We start from the raw sequence: 19113 nt of genomic DNA, 5'->3' as shown, positions 1-19113 counted from the left end.
AGGATTGTGGAACGAGGATTGCGGCCTCAACAGACCCTGGGCTTGAGGGGAGAGGATTGTGGAACGTCTGAGCTGGGTTCATGTCCAAGCTCACCTAGTCCTATTGCATGAGGGGTGATGGAAACCTGAGACTCAGAGGAAGTGTGATAAAAGCCGAGGGGTGGTTGATATTAGAGCCCAGAGGCCTCAGTTTCAACCGCCAGAACACCCCGGGCCCAGCAACCAACGTCTCAGACGGTATGCTCTTTGCTGCTCTAAGAAGATGCATGTGGACTTTGCCTGGCCTATCCCCGTATTTCCTTAAGAATAATGTGGTGGGTCGCTTCCTCTCCTGGTTTATACCCAGCAGTTTCTTACCTAGGATCTTTTATTCAGACACAAGAGATAATGCCAGCAACATGTATAAATAACTGTGCTTTAATGAACTCCTTAAATAGAAATGTCACTACAAAATATACAGTTGTCAGAGACAGGGTGCCTCCCCTACCCTCGACATACCCATAGGAAAGAAAGGGAAGAAACAAACTGGGATTAAGCAGCAGGAGGAAGTGAGAATGAGTTCTGTAGACCATCTTTTTAGAACTGACAAACAGCATCTCACGTTTAACAGCTGGATATCCAAAGGGATAGAATTGCCTTGAAAAAAAACAAAGGTAATCGTATTCAGGATTGCTTTTGTTTCTTAATTCCTCAAATCCTAAGAACCATCTTGAGCAACAAAACAGGACAGGGCAAGAGTTGGGAGGTTAGCACCACCCATCTGCAATGGAAAGTTGATCAGTGAGCTTGTTGAGGGCTGGAGTGTCAAAAGCTGAGACAGCAAGAGCAGATAATAAAAATTGGAGAATTAAAAAGAACCCTCCCTCATCCCAGACCACCCTCTGCCAGGCCCATAAAAAAGACAGCAATTTCAATGGGATTGGGAGAGAATGGTATGTGAATCTCTTTTCTTGGAATGATCCTCAGGAGATGCTCTTGGTGTCCATTTCCTTAAAAGTTCCTGAAGATGGGATAGCTCATCCTGGAGGCCAGAGATTGTGGGAGCTGAGAGGCCTTTCTGGGGTGACGAGAGGCAGAGAGGAATATTATTATAGCTTTAGTTGTCTGTTTTATGAGAGCTGTCCATTACTTCTGCCATCTTTTTCTATTATTATTATTACTATTACAATTGACATACAGTATCCTGTTTCAGGTGCACATCCTAGTGATTTCTTCATACTTTTATAAGATTTTGTAAAATTATACTTTTATAAAATAGTACTTTTATGCAATTTTTATCAAAAAGTTGATCTTTTTATATATTACAATGTGATCCCCGTGATAAGTCTAGTTCACATCACCTCTGGCATCTTTAATTCTCTTTCCCCCTCCAACTATCCGCCTCTCAGCTCTATGTTCTACTTGATCTGAACCACAAGCAGTCTTTCCCATACATACACACATACTCCCAAACCTATCTACTCTGATACCAACAACAATGGTACTTCAACCTCAATCCTCCTCAGTCTCTTGGTTTTCCAGCTCCTGGACACACCTGGTTTCTCCCAGAACATTTGGTTTAGCAGTCAAGCCCCTTCTCCCACTCCTAATCCCTATTCCTGTCTTCCCTCCTCACCTGGACCTCAGGCCTTCCCCTCAGGTAGCAGCGTCTCCACAGCCTGATCTGGGGTCCCAGATATCCAGGCAGCAGCAACCCCGGGGGCAAAGGGCAAGCTCCCCAGTGTGAGGGGAGCCCCCACTCCTGATCAGCCAGGCTTTCAGAGGAGATAGCAGGTCGAGGGAGCCAACGAGAAGAGACACCCAGTAGGGAGGGGCTGTCCCGCCAAGGACAGAGCTGATTCAGGGGGGTCAGGGCCCCTCTGGAGAAGAGCCACACAGAACTGGGGGGTCCAGGAACCAGGAAGCTTGGCTAAAGGGAAAAGAGAAATCAACTGGCAACCTAGAAACCAGATGACCCCACTTTCACCAAACTGGGTCAGGAAGGAATATCTAGCTGCCGCCTGCTCACACTGCATTAGTGATCAACCTACCAGACTCCCCCCTGAGGACTCTTTTATCTACTCTCCTCATTAGGCCTCAAACTAGGCCTCAGGTCTGATTAAAGTCAATTTAAGGGAAACTTATAAAATGTGTGTAAGAAAGGGGTTACCGGGTGGCTCAGTCAGTTAAGCATCCAACTCTTGATTTCAGCGCAGGTCATGATCTCAGGGTTGTGAGATCCAGACCCACATCGGGTTCTGCGGGTGCTCAGTGGGGAGTCTACTTGAGATTCTTTCTCCCTGTACCCTCTCCCCAACCCCACCACCGCTGGCATTCACATGCTCTCTCTCTAAAATAAATAAATCTTTTAAAAAATGTGTGTCAGAGGTAGAAAAAGATGAGGACAAGAAGGACCCCCTCTGTGCTATTCTAGGATTTCTGCCTTCCTGGGGACAGTCAGGGACTCTGACAGCTACAGAAGTGTAGGGAAGCTTTCCCTGGGGCACTCAGACACCATGTCTTTCCACTTCTCCCTACCTAGTAGGATGAGCCTGTGAGAAAGTCAAGGGAACCTAGGAAGTGTAGACACCTCACCTGCTGTCTAGGGAGCCAGGAATCTGGGCAGTATTCCGGGTCATAGCCAGGATTATGGAATTGTAGTATCTGTTCACTGCTGTAACGTAAATCCCAGTCCCAGACGGAGAGTTGTGGGTTAAGAGAGTTCCCAGCAAGGGGTTGAGAGTACCCTGGGGTACAGATTTGTGTATAGGAGTTGAACTGGACAGAGAAAACAAGAAAACGGATGGTTAAGCAAAAAGTAATCCTTTTCCCAAGTCTGGAGAGAAATCGTAAAAAGCTCACCTCTTCCTCTGGGAAATCAGATGTGGGGTGAAAGTCAAGTCATGAGAATGAGCACCAACTCCCCTCTTCCCCCCGGCCCCACAAATTTCACTTTCCATAAATCAAGACTAAACAGAGGGTATTTCTCAAGAAGAAGAAAAGACAGCTCAAAAATGGAAGTCACTGACTGACCTGTCCGCTCTGCTTTCCGCGCTCCCAGGGAGTATTTCTCAAGAATGTGAGAGTGTCAGGAACTCTGGCACTGTCGTGAAGAGCAAGAAGGAAAAATTCTGAGAATTCAAACTCAGCTGGAAACTGCTGGAGGAGTTGCCAGACACAATCAAGGAAGAGAAGAAACACTGGAGCCTGAGAAGAGGGAAAGTGAGAAGTTAGAAGGGATTGTAGGGGGAGGATGACACCTAAAGGGGAGGATGACAAAATGATGAGGGACAAGGGACACAGCCAACAGGGCCACTAAGGTCAGGGAATGGAAACCTAGATTGAGGGTTCTAGGGGGTTGTGGTGCCTCATTCATCTAGGTCTCCCTTCAAGCTCAACCTAATCTCAGGATCTTTCTAACCCAATTTTACTTCCAGTGGATTATACTATATAGTTTTCTCCTTCCCTTATACCTTTAGTAATAATCTCCCCCCAGTACCCTCCCCAAATGATCTTACCTCTTCACTGGCTCCAGTTACTCCAAGTCGGGTCAGGAAGGGATGTCCAGCTGCCACCCACTCTCGCTGCACTAGTGATTGGAAGCCAAGCAGTGTTCGGGCTCCAGGGGCTGAAAGCAGCTGGACGAGTGAAGAGAGGAGGCCATTGAAATCACGATCACTGCGCTCTGGGTGACAAAGAGGGAGAAGGGACAAAGAAGGAGGGGCCAAGAAACTAGGGCAGAAGAACATGAGAAAAAGAAATGTGGCAAGAAGAAGAGAGGGACACAGAGGAGAAAAGTGTGGGTTATGGAGGATTGAGAGGTCAAACAGAAGTGAAGAGAAAATAAAGACCTTGAATGATTCAGTTCATAGACTCCACCTAGATAGCAATACCCAGCTTCAGTGTAGGATGCAGAATCATAAATCTCAAACCAGCCTCCTCATTGTCCTTCCCACCCCAACCCAGTCACCACCTACTGATGGAAGGACAGGAACAGCAGGCAAAGAACCCTGCTATTAGGGACCACAAGCTTTAGTAACACTACAGCTAGTAGTAATACTACTGCTACTGGGAGGCAGGGTAGCACTGAAGGATGAGTTAAGGCCCATGGGTAGTTCTTAACGACAGGAGAGGAGGATTGTAGTGCTAGCTGGGGACAAGGAAGACTTAAAGATCTTCCTCCCATTGGGTGGGTAAAGGAAAAAGGAAGGCCTGGAATAGGTTAACCCAAGAAACTCACCTTGGAGTACTACAGAGCGAACCCTGGATGTCACTAAGACTGAGATGTCACTGGCCTTTCGAAGACAAGACCTGAGGGGGCAGATAAGGAAGAGGAGAGAAGAATGATAAGCCTGGAAGAAAGGAGTGATAGGTCATGGGATGGAAAAGAGGCAGACTCCAAAATTCTGCCTGTTCTTCTAAGGAGCAGCAAATAAGAGTTTTCTTGGGAAATCAAAAAAGCTTATGAAAGGCCATTTAGGAATTCAAGTTAACAGAAAATTGGGGTAGGTTGAATTATATAAATTGTGGCTGGAAAATGCAGGTGTACCTGACATAATCCAGCCATCGTGTTCCTTCCAAGGCCGAGAGCCATTTCTCCTCAGCTGCAGATGAATCTGAGAGAGAGGAGAGGGGTCAGAAGGACAAAGAGATCCAGAGAACTCAGAATTTATGATTCAGGGTCTGCAGCCTGAGGTTTAAGAATAAGTTGGGTAAGGGTTACTCAGGACTGGGGATAGAAATAAACAGTAACTGTAAATGGTCATGAGGCTACTACAATTAAATTGTGGGGACAGTTGTACAACCACATAAATGTAATAAAATTCACTGAACACATAAGATGGGTGAAGGCTAGATTTTATGATATGTAAATTGTATCTCAATAAAGCTGTTAAGAAAAAATACACTAGGGATAAGAAGACAGGGAATCAGTGAGTCTGTGGGAGATGAATAGAAAACTGTGGATCTTTGGCCTGAAGGGTTGCTCATACTGTGACAGGCAAAAGGGTAAACCAGGTTAGGGTGAGCAGACCTAAGGGTGGGGGTAAGGGTCAGAGGTCATCTCACCAGGCAGGCAGAGGGCCCTCAGCTTCAAGTGGGCAAGTTGAACATCTGTAAGACTAGGCAGTTCATCCACAGCGTCCACCAGCACAACATCTGAATGCCCAGCCTGGAGCATTGACTCCACTGCTCTGGAGAGGAAGAAGTCACAAGGTAAAGGAACAAGTGTGGCCAAAACCTCCAACGATTCTTCTGCTCATCAAACCTCCCTTCACCTGATATCCTCTTTGTTAGGGTCGCTGGCTGTATAGAAGCCTCCACAGCGGAGAAGATCACTGCCCCCAGGGTGATGCCAGGACAGGCGCTGCAGATGGTGGGAGGTTAGGATCACCATGGGAGAAACTCTTAGCCCCACCCTATCCCGCACCCATCCTGACATCCCTCTACAACGACCCCCCTCTGACCTCCCATAACCATCTAATCCCCAACCACCACCCTGGTCCCCACACTGACCGGTCCACGGCCCTGACGGAAGTGGCCAAATGTTCTCCTGACCTCACTGTCCAGAGTTCGCTTTGGGACCCAGAAATAACGGGGGAGGCTATGAAATTGAGAGTTATAGTCACAGCTTGCTCAATGAGCTCATTATAATGCAGACCTGTCATTACAAGGAAGTTGCTCAGGAGGGAATTATTTCAAGGGATCCCAGGTTTAGAGATCTAGGCAGTAAGGAGGATAGCTTTATGGATCTCGTAAGAGGCTAGGGTCTGTGGGCAGTCCTAGCTTTAGAGGATCTGAGAACTGTGGGAAGATTGGGAGGGCAGCGGCAGTTGGGGTGGACTGGGGGATCACCTGGTGGCTACGTCGAACCTCTCATTGACAGTGCTGACTCTCCAGCCCTTGGCCCCCTGCTTTTTCCGCTCAGTCTCCCAGTCTTCTGATGTCTCCAAGAGGGGGATAGGTGGTTTTCTGGACCCTGAACTCTGGCCTAGGGCAGGAATGAAGCACAGAAAAGAAGGAAGAGGAACCAGACAGAGAGAGCTTCTCAGCTCTACTGTCCTCAGCCAGCCTCTGCTCTTCCCGATTCTTTACCCTTTCCTACCCTAAAGCACCTTCACTCACCAGCCTTGCTCAGGGATATCCCTGCATACTGTTGGGCTTGACTGCTCTGAGCTCTGGCTCGGACAATGGCCATGGTCACCTGTGGAGGAAAGGGCATCCCAGCCTTTTGGCTCAGACTGAAGAAGTGAAGAGGAGGACATTGGTCCCATGTGTTGCTCAACTGCCTTTGCCACCAATAGGGAACAGAGAATACCGTCCCAAGGAAGGGAGCGTCCACAAGTGGTGGGGACTAGGATTAGGAGAACACATCCAGAACCACAGAATCATGGAATGTCAATTCTGGGAGGAATTTCTGAAACCATCTCATCCTGTTTTTCAAAGGAAGAAGCTGTCACACTCCTGCTAACTGGCAGTGCCGGGTTAGAATTAAGGCCCCTTACTCTCATTACAGTATCCTCTACCCTAGCCTTTTAGCCTCTCCTTGAGGAGAGAAGCAGATAGAAGGATGAGGGGGGTCCTAGGAGATAGGGGAGTAATAGGAATGCCAAGGAAAGGATCCCAAGGTTCTAAGGGGAGGAGGAGTCTTTGGGTTGAAGGCCTCTTACCTGAAAGGCCTGAGGCTCTAGTCCTCCAGCCTCAAAAGCAACTCTGAGCAGCCGGAAGTCTCGGCCATGAATGAGAATCTCCTCAGGGATAAATTTAAGTGGGGACCCTGGATGGAGAAGCTGGACTCTGGACAAGCCACTCACTGAAACCAAGAATTAGAAAGCAGTGTAGCCATGGATCAGGGTCCCTCTACAAGGAAGTCTTCCAGCCCATCCCACTCCATCCCTGCTGCCCTCTAAGAATAGAGGAAGGATGAGGAAGGGTGAGCCCCCAGTAAGCCCCTTCACCAACACCTCACTCCCCACATCCCCCCACTCACCAGCCTCTAATCGCCCAATGTTGACCAGGACAAAATCATATTCACTGCTCAGGGGAGTCTCCTAGAGGAAGCGCATGACTGATGCTCAAGACATCTGAAATCTTGCTCATTATCCTACCTTGGCAATCCCTAACCTCCCTAGAGACAACCCCTTAAGCATAAGTCTCCCTGTCTCACTTATCTAAATCCTCCTAGACTCACCAATCCATTTTTCACTAACTGTCCTTTCCATTGGCTTAACCATCTCACCTGACTCCGTTGCCATCCACAGGGCTGGAAGGTGACCCTCAAGTTGGTGCAGATCAGGGTTCCAGGCAATTCAGGTTCCAGCCCCTTCCTTACCCCTGGGGCCCATGCTAGGATCTGCTCCCCTACATGGGAAGGGGGAGGCCAGGTTATGACTATTCCCAGTGTCACCCACACAGGTATACACTACTCCTCTGAGACAGAAGGCTGTAAAGAAGATAGATTAAGATCCTCCCCTAACTCCACTAGAACAAAGGCTTAGGAGGAGGTCATTTGTATTCTTTTACTCTAGAGCTTAGAGCAGTGCCTGGCACCGAGTAGGGAACTCAAATAACTCTTGAATAAATAAATGAGGAAAGGGAGTAACAGAGTCAGGACTGTCAAGGTCCACACTCCTAGCCAGCTCTGACAGAGAAGAGAGCAAGCCTCAGCCAGAAGCACTTTGAGCAAGTAGAGGAATACAGAGGTATCTTTGGTGAGGTTTGAAGCAAAAGTTTGAGCATGATGAAATCTGGAAGAGTCTTTGGAGACTGGAAGTACTGGAAAGGAAGTTATTACCTGGGAGGCATCCCGTGGCCAGCTGACGGCCAAGCTGACAACTCCGGGACTCCAGCATCCCAGTCCTCTGGGCGGACTTTGGTCCAGAGAGCTGTGAAGGGTGTAGGATTAATCCCCAGGCCAGTCCAATCCGGGGATCCGGGATTACCTCAGCAGCCACAGTTGGAGGCCTACACTCAGACTCTCAGGGGAAACTGAGATCAGCGGTTGTGAGGAGCTTAGGACCCAGTTGGCAGACAGTAAAGGGAGGGGCTGGTTAATGGATAATGAGACAATGAACTTGAGACTGTGAAAAAGACAGACCAAGCTCCATCAAGAAAAGTTGATATGGGACACACCCTCCTCCTCTTCTAGCTCCTTTCTTAGCTCCTCTTTTATCTCCATATCCTTCTCATTCACACCGTCCTGCCCATGGTGCCCTTCCCTCCCAAGCCCAAGTCTCCCCTCCTTACCCCCATGTCTGGCTCCGCCTTCTGGGGGGCGATGTTGAAACTCTGGCCCCGACCCCCCCACCACATTTCTCTGGCTCCATCCGGGGACGGAGCAGTGAAGGGTGGGAGACCTTGAAGATGCTCAAACCCCTTAGGGAGAGGCTGAATCTTGTAGTTGAGAAGAGGAAAGTCGGGGAGAGGCGCAGGGGACAGCACCAGGGAAAAGAGCGTTTGAGGTGCACGGAGCACGATTAGGGGTCTTTTGAAAGGTGTGTCCAACCCAGCTAGAGGAGGCTCCTCGGAAACTTCGGTCGACTCTGGAGAGGGCGGGAGAGATGCCCAGCCCCTTAAAGGGGAATACGCACAGTTTTGGAAAAGTGGAGGAGCCTGGAAAAGGAGAGGAAAAAATGGATAACTGGGGGGAAAAAACCCAGATTCTTTCCCCAACCCTAGATCCTATGCTGCTTCTGTTCACAAGCACTGGAAGGTATTTGAGGGGAGCAGTAATACCGAGTATTAACCCGGAGTAATTTGGGCTGGTTTTTGTTTTGTTTTGTTTTGTTTTTGTCTTCTTGAAGTGGGTGGTGCAGTGGGAGGAATGCAAAAGCAGTTCAGGCTTCCTTGCTGCCTCCCCTGACACACCTGTTAAAAGTAGTAGGGATTTGGGACTCAGGGGATTTTTTGCCTGGGGAGGCCCAAGAAATGAGGGAGAAGAGTTAAAGCATGTTGTATATGGTTCTCCGGGGAGCATGAAACATACCTCGTGTGGAGGGTGCCCTGAGAACTCTGGGGAGAGAAATGGAAATATCTCTTGGTCTCAGACAAGTACTGGAGGGTATGTGCAAGTTCTGGGAGTAGAGGGAGGCCCAAGGAAGAGATCTTACTCCAAAACACACACACACACACACACACACCCGTGGGAAACCAGAGCCCATTCCAGGTACATGATCCCTCCCTCCAACCCAGACATCAGATCTCCAAATTAATGATTCATGTTCTGGACCTGCAAAGCTGAGGGCTTAAAACCTCTCTCAGTTCAACAGCCCCATCCCGCCATGATCCCCCCTGCAACCCCCCCTGCAACTGGAGAAGCAGAGGTGGGTGGGGAGGACCCTAGGAGGGAAATAAAGGAATTGCAGTTAATGGCGCCTGGGTAGAAGGCTAAAGTCTGCATTTAGATGCAGAAAAAGACAGGAAATGCAATACAAAATAAGGGTTAACGAGCTGCTGTTTTATTGATGTTTGAGTCTATACAGAGGCCGCAGACCTTAGGTGGGGGCCCCAGTTTTCCAAAGTGACACTCAACTCTCCCCTCAGCACACACACCCTTCCGGCCTCAGCTGTAAAAGTTCCCTGTCTTGGCTGCTACTGTGGAAATAGTGAAGATATTGGGCCACAGGAAGTTAATTTGGAACAAAGAGTCATATACCTGCTAGGAAGGTGGCCCAGAAGCCTTATTCTAGAAGTCCTAAAAGCTCCCAAGCACCCCCAACCCCACCTACTTCCCATGGTCCTCAATCTAAGGGAAGAAATACTTCCCAAGGTCTCTTGCCATAGGAAGAGCTGTGTTCCACAATTTTAAAATCCCATTCCCCATTTTCCTTCTCCCCACCACCCTTCATTCAAGAGCCTCATTCTATTCTTCATATTTTGAGGTATAGCAGAAGCAGCAGAGGAATCTAGAGTGGGGGGGGGGATCAGGGGAATGGGGGAGGTGGAAGCCAGAAAAAAGTTGGTGACTTGGATGAGCAGGGGAATGAAAAGGGGAAGCAGCTGAGGGCTGGCTAATGGGAGGACCACCTCTCCGTATCCCCCACACCAGCAGGTTTTAAGTGGATGAAAGGATGCAGAAGCATGGGGCTAAATCAGATTTTTCCATTTTCAGGATCCTGGTCTGGTTGCAGGTCTGTGCCAAGAGTGAAGGCTGCTGGGAGGGGCAGCTGGGGGGGGGCGGAGCTGAGTGACTCACTAGATGAGTCATAGATCCAGTTATAAGCACAGAAAGAGGCCATCGTCCTCCCCACCCCTACCGCGCTGTGGTTACCGTCAGCCAGCTTCCGTTCCTCTTTCCTACCGCCCCTTACCCACGTAGCCAGTGAAGGGCGGTGGCATGGAGAAAGTCTCCATGAAGACTCATAATATTTTGTTAAGCTACTTAAGTACAGGGCCAAAACACCCTGAGATTTGCAGGCTGGGTATTGACAAAGTGAAAGAGACAGGAGTGCCTGTGTGACTCACTGAATCTGCAGTTGAAGGGCCTAGAGGGAAATAGAAATTAGAAAAATCTGGGGTGCAGGTGATTCCAGGCCGGGAAGGGCTTCCAATGCCGTCATCCCATCTGTGCCTGGGGCACTGACTGGAGAAAGACGACGACCCAGAGTCTACAGTCACTGGTGTCTGAGTAACTCAGAGACCGTTGATCTCCAAAGTGCCTTCATGGGAAAGACAAATGTGGCTGGAATCCTGGATGTGTGGCTGTTTAGAAAGGAGACCATTTGGAACCAGCTCCATTTCTTCTACTTCTGTATCACTTCCCAAATACGAAGGCATTGCTAACTTTTGTTTTATTGGTCTGGGAGCTTTAGTCTCTCTTGAGAAGAAACTGAGCCAAAAAGAGTGCTTCCCTCTAGGCCCTATACAGCACCAAGTTTCACACCATCCCCACTCCACAGAGAGACTGAATCTTTAAAAAAAAAAAAAAAAAAAAAGTTTTGATATAATCTTTTTATTTTGTAGATAGAATCCAGTATGGGGGAAAAACTTTTTATTAGACCTTGTAACTCCCAATAAAACGAGCACAGATTAAGGTAGGAATCTGGAGACCTATCCTATAGAATATCTGCTCCATCAGGGCGGGGGTGGAGAATGTAGGGTGGAAGGACAGCACTGTCTTAAAAGGGGAAAAATAAGAACCCCAAATATTTCCCCTCTCCAATAAAAACCTCAGTAGGTAGCCCAATGCCCTGGATTAAAGGAACTAAGTGCACTTATTTAAGACCAAGAGATCCCATCCCTCAGCCAGGATTACAGGATCTGCCTTCCCCTTCACCCAAATACCCCTCCTTAACCAAGGAATTCTTGCTCATTCTGGGTGCACATCATGTCCCCCTCTCCTTCCCTCTCCCCAGCACAGTAATTGCACGGGCTTGCCTCTCCCACCCCCTCATCTTCCCAAAATACCACAAACCAACCAGAGTCTGTTTTCATTTCCCAGGCATTATTTCTTCACCCTCCATCCCACACAACCCCTCAAAGAATAAAGCAAAACAGTCTTTACTCATCCCTACAGAAAAACATCCATTGACTCAGGGCCCCTCATCCTTAGAACGGAGAATTTTTTTTTTTTCTAATGCTTCAATATATAGTTACCTTCCCAAATTAAACAAAAATAATTTCATTCTGAATAAAAAGCCATAGGGCCTAAATAAAGCCCTATTCTATCATATTCACCCCTAGACAACCCCCCAGAATTTCTTTTATTTGAAAAGAGGTCAAATAAACTGGGATTGGTTAGTTTAGAAATCGAAACAAAAACAAACATGACACATGGTTTCTGTTTTTGTTCATTTGTCCTCAGTTTTTAAAAACAAAACTATTAACTAGAATCTAGTAACAAATCAAATCCAAACACAGCAGTCCAAAGGAGAATTAGAACTTTCCTGGTTTTACTCTCTGGGAAAACCCCTGGTTTGTTCCCATTCCTCTTGGTCCAGGCCAGAATCCTGTGCAGCAGACAGGCGCCGATGGGAAAGCTCGGTGAGCTGTGCCAGGTGCGAGCTGGGGCCACCTGTTGTTTGGGTGCACGTAGGGGATGGGGATGGAGGCTCAGAGGTGATGGATGGTCTCACCAGTGTTGTTCTAGCCCCAGAGTGAGGTGAGAAGGCACTCACTTCGGGCACAAAATTTAAGTGGTGCCCCAAAACTCAATAACCAATATACCATTTTAACACAGTTATTTTTTGAACATCAAAACCAATGTAAAACATCCACAGTGAACTAGCTATCAAAATTGTAAGGACAGGATTCAACCCCATACTTGCTCAGTTCAGCTTATTTCCCCTACCCTAGTCTCAATCCCATTTGAGTCTTAAGATTTTGATATTTTATTCATCATGCAGGTTTTTTTTTGCATTGTATTTTAAATACTGCATTAAAACAGTATTTATCTTAATCACTGAGATTTCAGTACCCCTTAAAGTTCTGTACCTGAGAGAAGTGCTCATCTTGGACTAGTCCCAGCCCTGTCCAGAAATATGTACATCCCCCTCCTTTGGAACTGATTTCCTTTAACCTCAGTGCTTCCTGAAAACCATTCTATTTTCAAATAAAAGCCCAAGAATTAATAGCCATAGGAAATCATTAAGTCAACAGACTATCAGATTTGAAAAATGAGTGACTTTCGAGTCTGCTGAGGAGAGAGGAACCGTTCTAAACTCTGAGCAGTTCCAATGAAGAGGATAGTCTTGACAGGATTTGTTACCAAGGGGGAAATGGGATGACAACTTTCCTGATTGGGCAGAAGCAACATATGGCAATTACAAATGTCCCCAACACACACACACACACACACACACACACACACACACAACCAGCCCACATCCAGTTTAGAGCAAATGTGGGGATGACATTCCATGAGATGGGTTAGGAGTACATACCTCAAAAGAGAAATCCACATACAGGAAAACAGCCCCAATTAACACTCTGAACACTTAAGTACACTTATTCCCCTTCTTCATAGTTACCCAGGAGTGTATACAATTGCATAGTTGATTTTTCCCCCCCTAGGGGGGGAAAAAGGAAAGAAAGAAAAAGGAAAATTGGCCCAGGATAGGTCCTCCAGTTTAAAGCTCTTAGAAGTGGTGCTGGACAGAGTGAAGGCTGTCCAGACTTGTGCTTTGTGCAAAATGCAAAGGCGCTCCCCAATTCTGTGTCCATAAGCCCATTCCCACCCTCTGGGGAAAAGGGCTGAGTCAGGGAAAGGGGGAAACCCAAAGACAGATCAGCTCATTGGGAGTAATCTGTGATCTGTGGTTACAGTTCACTAAAATATATTTCTCTACCTTTTTATAAACTGCCCCTGTGTTTCAACATCAATCCTATTATCAAAAATATGTCTTCTTACAAAGTATTTTTTGTCTTATTTTAATAAACTAACCACAGATTAAGGTCAGCTATGGCTTAACAAAAGAAGCCGGGATGTTAAGTACATTCTCCAAAAGTAGATAGGAAGGAGAAAGAATCACTTAAATAGGAAGGAAAAAAAATCATTTTTTAAAATGTTTTTGCTCACTGGGGTTCTGTTTCTTCTCCTTTAAAAGAAAAAAAAAACCAAAAAAGTTAAAATAAGTTGCTTCCTACAGAAACACAGCAGCAGAGGATGGTAGTACTCTATTTAGGTTTTTGGTTTTGTTTGAAACAGTCTGGCCAAAGGTCTGTCCTGCTCCTGGCCCTCCCAGAGTGCACTCACACCCCAGTGTGTGGTTATTGCTAAGTAGTTACAAATGATCCCCTGTGCACCCACTCACCTGGAGAAGATTCAGCCCACACAGCTGTTCTCCTCATCACTCTTCCCTTCCCTTAGGGAACTTTTTTTTTTAATAAAATTAAAGTCATTAAAAAAAAATCACAATCTTAACTTAGCTGAGCTCAGCCCTCAAAAAGGATGAGCAAAAGATACAGGGCAATCAGCAATCTCCTCTCAAACTAGAACAGATGACAGATGGCTGTTTAGAAGGAAATAAAACTTGAGAGGAAAAGGATTCCCCTTTTAAATTCTTCCCTTTCCCATCTCAATAAATGGATGTAAACTAACCCCCCTCCTAATACGCACCCGTGAGCACACATTACTGCCTTGTCTTTCCAGATCCTTCAGGAGGAAGAACTGATCCAACCCTAATTTTTACCTTAATTCAATTCAATAGCAAATCCAATTCCCCAGTTTCCCTCCACACTCCCAACTCCACAGTCATGTGCTTTTTTCCAACCTACAAGAACTTTGGTCTGTTTTCTCTTTTATTGACTGAGAACCTCCTTTGCCTGTTCCTGCCCTGGACGTCTGCCTGCCTCCCCACCCCCACACACTAAATCTTCCCCTCGTTTCCCTTGGTCTTGGGGTGTACCCAAGCAGTTATGAGACAGAAGCATTGCCTTTTCCCCTTGTACCTCCTCAGTCCCAGCAGGACTGACGAAGGACGAGCACGGCCCTCCAGGCACCGTCCAGCCCTGACCTGCTCTGCCCAGCCTGGCAGCTCTCCAGCGCGCACACACTTCAAAAGTTTCCAGCCAGGCTCCCACCATCACTGCATTTGCCCCATCCGCATGGGGGCTGGGTCTTGATGAGCTAATTCTTTGAGCTTAACTCTCTTTGTTTAGCCCCCCTTGCCCTCCAGGGCCCCCCCTCAGAACCTGTGCACCAGCAGCTCCCCACCCGGTTCACGCTCCCTCCTCCGCAGTTCTTCCCTGTAACAGCAGGAGCAGAAGTTGTTTGTCTCCGGGTGTCCATAGAAGCTGCAGTTCGGTTGTTTGCATTTGGTCTGGGTTGGAGGAAGCCCCCGAGGACCTCCAGCCCATCCATCTGGCTCAGGGGGCTCTCTGTAGCCGTTGCTATAGGAATCAGCCACGCGGAAGGAGGGTGGTAGCAGTGCACCCCTGTGCCCGTCCTTGGAGTGGCTGCCTGGCTCCAGAGACGGGATGCAGTCCTGATGGGGGTAGGGTCGCCCTGGAGGGCACTGTCTGGGGAAGGTGGCATAGGGTGGTAGGCCCCCCCCACAAGGACCTCCTGCCAGCTGCCTCCGGGGTTCCTGGCAGTGGACTCCAGCCCCAGCAGGGCGAGGGATCGTAAAGCCCCCAGGATAGCCAGCAGAGAACGCCACTGGCTTGGATTCTGCTGGGGGTGCAGGCAGCAACTCCTCTCCGCCATCTGGCTCTGGCTTCTTGGCTGGAGGAGGCCCACTCCCTGACCCCCCATTCAGGATCTTCCTCTCCACTTCCTTCTGCTTCTGCTCTGCCAGGAATCTCTCCTCAGCATCAGAAAGGTAGCGCTGGATCATCTCCTCCTGGTACTGATGACGGTGACCCATCTTCAGGGTGCCAACAAAAATAAACTTCCCCTCCCCTTGCATCGCAATCCTCATAATGCTCAAGCTCTGCATCACCTCCTGGCTATACTTGCTCCCTCCATTACCCACAGACTCAGACGTGGGCTTCTCAGACACGGCCCCATCCCCCACTGCCTCCTCCTTGCCACCCTTCCAGCTCTTCAGCGAGTTCTTCTTCTTCTTCTCCAGTGTCTCGGTGCCGCTGCTAACCCCTGACCCCGTCCCCACCCCTCCCAGCTTAGAGCCCTTGCTGTGCATCAGGCCTCCCATGTTCTTCTTGAGCTTGCTGCCCAAGGTTTTGCCGAAGCTGCCCAGTTTGTTGGCCACAGAATCGGCTCTCTTCTTGTCTTTCTCCCGACCTCGCTTTGACTTCTCTTTCCGCTTGCTGCTCTCATTGCTCGTAGAACTGCTGCCAACTGACTCCTTGTCTGAGTCCCCAGACTCAGGAGTGGACCGGGGTTCATCTCCAGCTGAGGCTGTGGGGGACTCAGGTTGTGCCAGGGGAGCCTGGAGGATGTAAGAACAGGATTAATGGTTCTAGTCCCTTGGAAAAGGACCAATAACATCAACCCTGTGCACTCCCTCTCTGGAGTGCCTGCCTAGTTCCAGTGAAGGGCGGCTGTCATGGTGGGGCAGGGTCACCCAGGAGGGCACTGTCCTTCCCCAGCTCCAGTCAGCTCTCCCATGGACCAGGGAAAGATGTACCTACTATCTAAAATGCAATCTGACTCCCTTCTGTAATAAGGAGATTAAAAAAAATGAAGCCTGACATTCTTCTAGAGCAACAGGAAACTATAAAACACATGGAGAGGAAGAACATTCCACAGATACTAGAATATTCTTTATTATAAATTTGTCTCTTTTTTTAAGTTTTTATTTATTTGGCAGAGAGAGAGTATACAAGTAGGGGGAAGCGGCAGGCAGAGGGAGAAGCAGGCAGAGGATCAAGTGGGACTTGATCCCAAGACCCTGAGATCATGACCTGAGCCAAAGGCAGAGGCTTAACCATCTGAGCTACCCAGGTACCCCATTACAGATTTCTCTATGCCTGGGATGCCTAGGTGGCTCAGATGGTTGGGTGTCTACCATTGGCTCAGGTCATGATCTCCAGGTCCTGGGACAGGTCCTGGGATCGAGCTCCCTGTCAGGCTCCCTGCTTCTCTCTCTACCTCTCCCACTGCTTGTACTCTCTCTGTCTCTCTCTCAAATAAATAAATAAAATCTTAAGAAAAAAAATTTCTCTATGCCAGAATCTGCCCCAAATTAATCTCCAGGAAGACATAACTAACCACAACCAAGCCTAACCATTCTGCAACCCCTCAACTTTTAGATATTCAGCACTTGGGTCTGGCTGTTTGCCCTGTTCCTGTGTTCCTGTTCTATGAAGAATGATGACCTTCTCAGAACCTACTGGATCAGTCTCTTAAGGAGACTTAAGCAATTCTCTCTGGTACCCGCACAGAGGTCTACATATGTAAGGCTTGGAACAAAGTAATGACGATCCAAAGTTCACCAAAAAGTCTAGAAAGCTTTTCTTGAAGAATGTGTTTTAGTATCAAAAAGCAGAGCTGGAAAGGAGCTATGGAAAATAGAGGGCACTAACAGGTAAAAAGGCAGGAAAAAGTGTCTTTTGGAACTCATCTGGTATTTTCCAGTTATTCCTAACCTTGAATGATTAGCTATCACTCAAAAGCGATTTAGAAGACCATCGCCAAATCATCTTGCTAACCAGTCACTGAAATAGAGGCCAGACAAGGGTGGGGTGGGAGAAGTCCTCACCTGTGCATCAGAGGAAACTGGGATCCACTTCACATTCATGTAGCCATGTAGCAGATGCAATTTGACCTCTAGGGACAGGATTACACTGTGAAGAAAAAGGAAGAATTAAAAACATCCCATTAGGGGCGCCTAGGTGGCTCAGTTGTTAAGTGTCTGCCTTTGGTTCAGGTCATCTCAGGGTCCTAGGATCGAGCCCACATCAGGCTCCCTGCTCAGCAGGAAGCCTGCTTCTCCTTCTGCCACTCTCCCTGCTAGTGTTCCCTCTCTGTATCTCTCTCTCTCCATCAAAGAAATAAAATCTTAAAAAAAAAAAAAATCCCATGACCTTTAAAAAACAAAGTGTGTGATCCAGTTGGGAGGATGGAAGAGAGCTACATGGCTTGGGACTCAGATAAGGTTGGGTCTGAATTATAGCTCCACCAATTAGTACTAAGCTTTATGATCTTGAGGCAAGTCACTTCATCCTCCCTGAAACTCAGCTGGGGTTGGTAATGGACATAGATAATATCTACCCTGTAGTGTTGTTGTGAAGATTAAAACAGTATTGGAAGGGACCCAGCATAATGTCTGGAAAACAGGAAATATTGACTGAACAGTAGCCACTATTGTTGTTGGTATAAATATTATTAAGACAGAACTTTTGATATTTAGGTGAGAACTTATTTTGAAAGCCATGAATTCTGAGTTTTTAAATCAAACCCTCTCCATTAGATCCCAATGTCAGGAGCCCAAAGAAGGAAACACTGGACAGGAGGTAAGAGAGGAGCTTTTATACCCATACCCTCTGTAGGAAGCCGTGGAAGGCAAAGGCCGAAGACTAAACCTGTTTTGGGAGGCCGCAGGGAGGGGGGCTGTCAGAAAGAACAAATGTTTCTTGCTATTTAAATTCAGAAAGGCAAAAATCCAAAGCAGACTAATTATTTTGGTCAATTACTTAAAAACCCCTCTCATGGACTGCCTGGTTGGCTTAGCTGACAAAGTGCACTACTCTTGATCCCGGGGTTGTGAGTTTGAGCCCCATGTTGAATGTAGAGAGTACTTAAAAAATAAAATCTTTAAAAAAATTTTAAATAAAATAAAAACCCTCTCACTTGGGCTGGGATTAAAAAGCGTGACTTGATTATCTTGATTTTCTGAGGACTGTTTTGGAGATTCTGGGATGTATCAGTAGACGACCATTCCTCATATTATAAAGAAAGAACAAGTTGCAGTCCCAGGATTTCCCTCTCTTTCATGGGGAGAAAAAGCATGTTCCAAGAATCCTAGTGCCCAACCTGTCCCCCATGTTTCCATCTTCCCAGAACTCCAGAGCTAGGATGTGACTGTCTTGCCTCTAAGCTGAGAAGAGTCTCGGGGGAAACAGATGCTGAATGTGGAAAAGACACTTCGTAGGTGGGAAGGCTACGCCTGCCTCACCTGGCCAATCGGACGTTGTCATTGTCATCTTTGCCCCACTCCCAGCCCCTTCCAGGGTCCACAGCAAAGTGCAAGGGCAGCAGCTTATGCTCTGAATCTGTAAGTGGGATCACAGCTGAGGAGAAAGAAACATGTCATCAAGGAGTCTCCTTAAGAAGAGAGGAAGGAAACTGAACACAAACTGATTTCACTAAAAAGGAGGCTGGATCGTATCACAGGTCTCAAACCGAGCTCACTCCTCAGTTTTCACATGTGAATTACACTGGCATCAAAAACAGACAGACTGGTTTTCCCTTACTAGCCAACACACAATTTAGGCCACTAATCTCCATGACTCCCCACCAGTCAGTCAACGAACACTCATGATGTTCTTGCCAGTTAATGTGGATTCAAAAAATTCAAAGTCATTACGAAGACAAACACAGCAAAGCATCACTAGAAAGGTTCTATGACCTTAATACACACACTCTTCGCTCCAGAACAGGAAGCAGCAAATACAGGCAGGCTACTGTTTTTTCCCCAAAGTTCTTTGTCAAAACGTTTTTATGTTTAATTTAAATACCCTGGAGTATCTCTGGCTTAAAAAAAACGTATCAGTGTGCACTGCCTGGGCTTGCAT

The 19113-nt window shown here is 47.4% G+C and overlaps 2 protein-coding genes across 3 annotated transcripts in view; both read right to left on the bottom strand.

The window, feature by feature from the left end:
- Positions 1 to 401: 401 nt before the first annotated feature.
- MTMR11 (myotubularin related protein 11) lies at positions 402 to 8530 on the bottom strand. Its single transcript, XM_044239152.1, has 17 exons — positions 8224 to 8530; positions 7772 to 7862; positions 7217 to 7338; positions 6968 to 7028; positions 6648 to 6790; positions 6103 to 6181; positions 5833 to 5968; positions 5494 to 5581; positions 5256 to 5344; positions 5047 to 5171; positions 4529 to 4595; positions 4220 to 4290; positions 3498 to 3664; positions 3013 to 3186; positions 2575 to 2757; positions 1616 to 1909; positions 402 to 1057 (listed from the first exon to the last, which is right to left on the bottom strand). The coding sequence occupies exons 1-17, from the start codon at positions 8287 to 8289 to the stop codon at positions 911 to 913; spliced, it is 2103 nt and encodes a 700-aa protein (XP_044095087.1). The 5' UTR covers positions 8290 to 8530; the 3' UTR covers positions 402 to 910.
- Positions 8531 to 10911: 2381 nt separating this feature from the next.
- Positions 10912 to 19113, bottom strand: part of OTUD7B (OTU deubiquitinase 7B) — a 57033-nt gene continuing 48831 nt past the window's right edge. For both annotated transcript variants that reach the window (XM_044239151.1, XM_044239150.1), the window contains 3 exons: positions 18495 to 18609; positions 17079 to 17163; positions 10912 to 15806 (listed from right to left, as the gene is read on the bottom strand). In XM_044239151.1, coding sequence (XP_044095086.1) covers positions 14601 to 15806; positions 17079 to 17163; positions 18495 to 18609 — 1406 coding nt within the window. In that variant the 3' untranslated portion in view covers positions 10912 to 14600. The remainder of the gene's footprint in view (positions 15807 to 17078; positions 17164 to 18494; positions 18610 to 19113) is intronic.

Source organism: Neovison vison, chromosome 2 (genome assembly GCF_020171115.1).
Source record: "Neovison vison isolate M4711 chromosome 2, ASM_NN_V1, whole genome shotgun sequence".
NCBI classification, from domain to species: domain Eukaryota; kingdom Metazoa; phylum Chordata; class Mammalia; order Carnivora; family Mustelidae; genus Neogale; species Neogale vison.
This window is presented reverse-complemented; position numbering and strand designations above follow the sequence as displayed.

Bases quoted from the DNA above. Each gene is read 5' to 3' on its own strand.
- MTMR11 (XM_044239152.1), bottom strand. From the start codon at position 8,289: ATGTGGTGGGGGGGTCGGGGCCAGAGTTTCAACATCGCCCCCCAGAAG. The intron at 7,339-7,771 runs GTAATAACTTCC...CTTCCCATGTAG, and splicing joins GGCCACGGGATGCCTCCCAG to GGGAGCAGATCCTAGCATGG. The intron at 5,969-6,102 runs GTGAGTGAAGGT...TTCCTGCCCTAG, and splicing joins GATATCCCTGAGCAAGGCTG to GCCAGAGTTCAGGGTCCAGA.